The sequence below is a fragment of the Sinocyclocheilus anshuiensis genome, unplaced genomic scaffold (assembly GCF_001515605.1).
Source record: "Sinocyclocheilus anshuiensis isolate Anshui unplaced genomic scaffold, SAMN03320099.WGS_v1.1 scaffold936, whole genome shotgun sequence".
Taxonomy (NCBI): domain Eukaryota; kingdom Metazoa; phylum Chordata; class Actinopteri; order Cypriniformes; family Cyprinidae; genus Sinocyclocheilus; species Sinocyclocheilus anshuiensis.
In genome coordinates, this window is record NW_015552621.1 from 381,184 (window position 1) to 385,447 (window position 4,264).

The 4,264-nt window shown below is 42.4% G+C and overlaps 1 protein-coding gene across 2 annotated transcripts; it reads left to right on the plus strand.

Annotated features, from left to right (window-relative positions):
* Window positions 1-255: 255 nt before the first annotated feature.
* LOC107666263 (zinc finger protein 36, C3H1 type-like 1) lies at window positions 256-3,260 on the plus strand. Of its 2 annotated transcripts, none has more exons than XM_016457487.1 (2): window positions 256-429; window positions 1,725-3,260. In XM_016457487.1, exons 1-2 carry the CDS (start codon window positions 373-375, stop codon window positions 2,787-2,789), a joined length of 1,122 nt encoding a protein of 373 aa, XP_016312973.1. In that variant the 5' UTR covers window positions 256-372; the 3' UTR covers window positions 2,790-3,260. The 2 variants fall into 2 exon arrangements, with proteins under 2 accessions (XP_016312973.1, XP_016312974.1); XM_016457488.1 differs by having other exon boundaries at window positions 256-425; window positions 1,724-3,260.
* The last annotated feature ends 1,004 nt before the right edge of the window (window positions 3,261-4,264 follow it).

The following is a 4,264-nucleotide window of genomic DNA, read 5'->3' on the forward strand; positions in this document are numbered from 1 at the left end:
GAGCGTTTTTATTAGTTACAAAATATAAATAAACACGTCTAACAATATGGTTTCAGTCTCCGAAACAAACAGCTGAACACAAGGTCGCTGATTTGCTTATGAGCGTGCACGAGAGCTCTAGAAAACTTTTAAAACTGCGTTGCACTTCTGAGCGAGAGAGAAGTAAAAACTTCAAAACTTGAAAAAAGAGCCAGAGAGAAACGCCCATATGAAGCGACGGCTCGTGGCCCCTCCTGCATTTGGGTTAAAAGGAAATGCAGACCGAGGGGGTTTCTTATAGGGCAGCACAAGTTTACACAACTAGAACCTAGCTTGTTACAATTTAAAGTATCCGATTCTTCTCGCTGTGTTTGATTTATCCTCGATCGGAAGATGACCACAGCCGTGGTGTCGCCTTTCTTCGACTTTAGCGAAGTGATCTACAACAAGGTAAGGAAAAAAGTTTTAGCTTGATCTGTTTGTGTTGTGGAATGTGGACGATTACACTTTCCTTCTAAGTTTGAATGGGCGATTTTTAGCTGTATTAAGTAACACCAAACAACAGTAACTAAATTACTACTGCTTTTACCACTCTCGAGTCATCTTTAACGTTCTAATATAGCAATAAAGTAGTACTAGACGCTTGCAGCCAGTAAAGTTCCCTTCTTGGCTTGTTCTGGAGAATCCATGGCTGTGATTTCACAACGTATGTACGGTAGTTGACGCATAATGTGTTCATGAACATTTTTAATAAAGATTTTAAGTTAAAAGTTATATGAATGTTTAAGTGAAAGTGTATATCTTGGATCCTCTGGCTGCTTGCAATTAATTTGAATTTAATCACAATCTTAATCACTCTCCAATCCTTAATTCAAAATAATGTAGTGTGATTAAACGAATTAAAGTACACATTTTCAATAAGCTAACTTCATTTTAATTAAGAGACTACATGCATACAAGTATTTCATATCAACTACCCATGTATGTGTCACGTTGCTAACTTTTTAAACTCTATGAACTGAAGATTGGAGCAACCGGTTTCACAACCTGCTCAATGAAATAAATACATATATTTTATTGACCTGTCTGGGTGTAAACTTGAGTGGTGTATGAATCTGTCAGGGCTGTCCCGTGATTTCATTTAATTAAACTGACTGAGAGGAGTGACTTAGAAAACCAGTAAGTCAAGCTGGTTCTTAGATATACGAGTCATAACCCATAACTGTTGTCAGACATCATTTGTCAGTGGAGTGAATGTGTTTTTCTGTGCTGTGTGGATTACCATTTAGATTTGAGTGTTTATCTTCATCCAGCTGTTTAAGAATCAGTTATGTCTGTTTTTAGTTATATTACTTTATTCTGTGTAGTACAGCAATATATTTCCTCATGAAAAAGTTTAAGCAGCATGATCTAGTTTGATAATGCTGCTTCTGAACTTGTTAATGTTGTCAGACGTGGTTATCAATGTCCACAGGTTTGCAGGCGGACCTAGTCTCACGTCTGATACAGTAGGAGTTAGGTTATTACTCAGATCAGACACGCGCAGCAGTCTTTGCTTTTCTAAAGCAGTCAAGCGTTCCATTAGTGGGCATCAAGCCAAACTGACAGTTGTTTAGGCCTGTATTTACTCATTGGTTTAACATGAAGCCAGTGCAAAACAGTTAAGACATGCCAACCACTTTGTGGCTTTCAACAACTGAATTCTATGTCGTCATTGTTCTTTTTTTTTGTCTTTTCTTTTGTAGAACAAAATGCTGAACTACAATAATAACATCCTCAGTACTCCACACCCTGTCTCTGTCCCTTGCACGGGGGCAAGTCTGTCCATCTCCAACCCCACTGGGTGCCTGCTGGACAGGAAGGCTGTGGGGACACCCTCAACTATTGGGGTTTATCAGTGCCGGCACTCTGTCACTTCGGCTAGCACCAAACTCAACCAAAACCAGTTCTTGAACATTGTTAAGGCAGATCCATCCCTGCTCGGCTCAGGGATGGGAACCACTGGCAGCAGCAACAAAGAGAACCGATTTCGAGACCGCTCTTTCTCGGAGACGGGGGATCGCCTGCTACAGAAGTGTTTGGGCCCTGGAGGCCCCAACAGCCAGGTCAACTCGAGCCGCTACAAGACAGAGTTATGCAGGCCATTCGAGGAGAATGGCGCTTGCAAGTATGGTGACAAGTGCCAGTTTGCCCATGGCATTCATGAGTTGCGCAGCCTAAGCCGCCATCCTAAATACAAGACAGAGCTGTGCCGCACATTCCACACCATCGGCTTCTGCCCCTACGGCCCACGCTGCCACTTCATCCACAATGCGGAAGAGCGCCGTGGACCTCCACCAACCCCGTCCCCGCTTTCGGCCTCCAATAAGATGGAGAGGCCGCGGCTTCAACACAGCTACAGCTTTGCCGGGTTCCCCAGCGCTGGAGGCTTGAGGGACAGCCCCACCTCCGTCACCCCTCCACCTATATTTTCCCCAGACGATCTGCCCGAGTGGCCTAGCAGCAACCCCTTTACGTATTCCAGCCAGGAGCTGGCCAACCTCTTCAGCCCCAGCCTGGGCAACGCACCTTTATCCTGCTCTGACCCTTGCACCCAGGCGCCATCTTCCCCGACAGCCCCTTACTACTTCAGGGCCATGTCAGAGTCTCCCCAACTCTACGAGTCTCCATCCAGTCAGCCAGACTCGCTTTCTGACCAAGAGGGCTACCAGAGCAGCTCGAGCGGAAGTCTGAGCGGCTCCGAGTCTCCTGTCCTTGACACCACCCGCCGACTGCCCATCTTCAGCAGGCTTTCCATCTCCGATGACTAAAGCACACAGAGCCAGACCCCATCCCCCTTTCCACTGCATGCAGCAGTCTTGGGCAGAGAGGATGAGATGCTAGCACTCCCTCTACCTCTCGCCATTTCTTTGGCACCCTAGAAGCCGTAGACTTCCCTCCTTGTATCACCTCTGCTCTGAAACCGATGCAGTGAATTAAGGGATCTTTCTCTTTTTGAATACTCTTTTTAACCAGAACAAGCTAAAACTCTCCTGGCCTCAAGGTTCTTCTGTTTTCCGGGCCTCATCTTGCAGAGCCCCTGCTATGTTCTTGGTGTGACTGTGCCAAACACGCAGAGTAGGAAGTGGATTAGCGAAATGCTAATCGTGAGAGGTATGAGACCGTTGTGCCAGGTGCCACAGCTGCAGTCAAGTGTAGTGGAGCCGGTGGCACGGTTATGGGAGAGATCTGCGCCCAGCCCTCCTCACAAATTACCACTCTTCTCAAGGACACTCTTTCATAACTAATCATATGCATTTTTTTGTTAATTTTGTTTGTATTTATCTTGATAATGAAACAATAGAATATATTTTCTTTTATGTTAAATTATGATCTTCTGTATTCATCTTAAGATTGTGAAGACTTGTCAGCTTTCTTTTTTCACAGTTTAATATATTGTACTACAATGACTTTTGTTGGCAACTACACTTAAATGAAACTTAATTTAAAGCAAAAAAAAAAGCAAAAACAAAAAAAATCCTCTGCATTTTGATTTATTTATTGTCATTCCCTTTTCCCAAATATTTGACTGCAAAATCAGTACTACCATACAATCATTCCTAGATGATAAACTCACAGGAGCATCAACAGTTATTTTTAAAAATGAAAGAAAAAAATATTTCCCACACTTTAAGGTTTTTTTTTTTCTGAGGTGAGCTTAGGCCCCACTTGTAGCAATTTATATGGCAGTGAAAAATCTGGGTTTTTTTTAATCATCAAATGGTGAATTTTTGTTGTGAAAAACAAACTTGGATTACCAATCCAGTTTACTGAATGTCTGAGCCTGGTGATAGATTTGATTTTTTAGATAAAAAAAAAAGTTGATCTAAGATGCGTAAGTTTAGTGGCCTTAAAACACATGCAACACATTTTAAATACCACCATGAAGTGCTTTTTGTTTTGTTTTTCAAAATGTTCGTTACAACGGTTTAATGATGTTAATAAACATCCAGTGTTAAAGCAGTTTATTTGGTTTATGGTGGTGGACATGATGAAAGGCAGGCAATAATTGTGACCTAATGGGTTGAAGTTCTGTTGTCTTTGGACATTTGGAGCTTTCGGCCTATATGTAAAGTGCCTCTTTTACACATTCCATGAGCAAGCGTTCTTTGCCTTAAATAAAGCTGGGATGCTTTTTTTATGACTTACTGCTTGTATCCTCAGTGGTTTAAGCAATGATTGTCCAAGCTGGTTAACAGTATAGACACAAAGAAAGTATCTGAAGAGTTGAATGTATTTTGTTTTC

Excerpts from the sequence above, each read along its gene's own strand:
- LOC107666263 (XM_016457487.1), top strand. The coding sequence starts at position 373 with ATGACCACAGCCGTGGTGTCGCCTTTCTTCGACTTTAGCGAAGTGATC. Across the intron at positions 430-1,724 it reads GCGAAGTGATCTACAACAAG|AACAAAATGCTGAACTACAA; the intron begins GTAAGGAAAAAA and ends TTTCTTTTGTAG.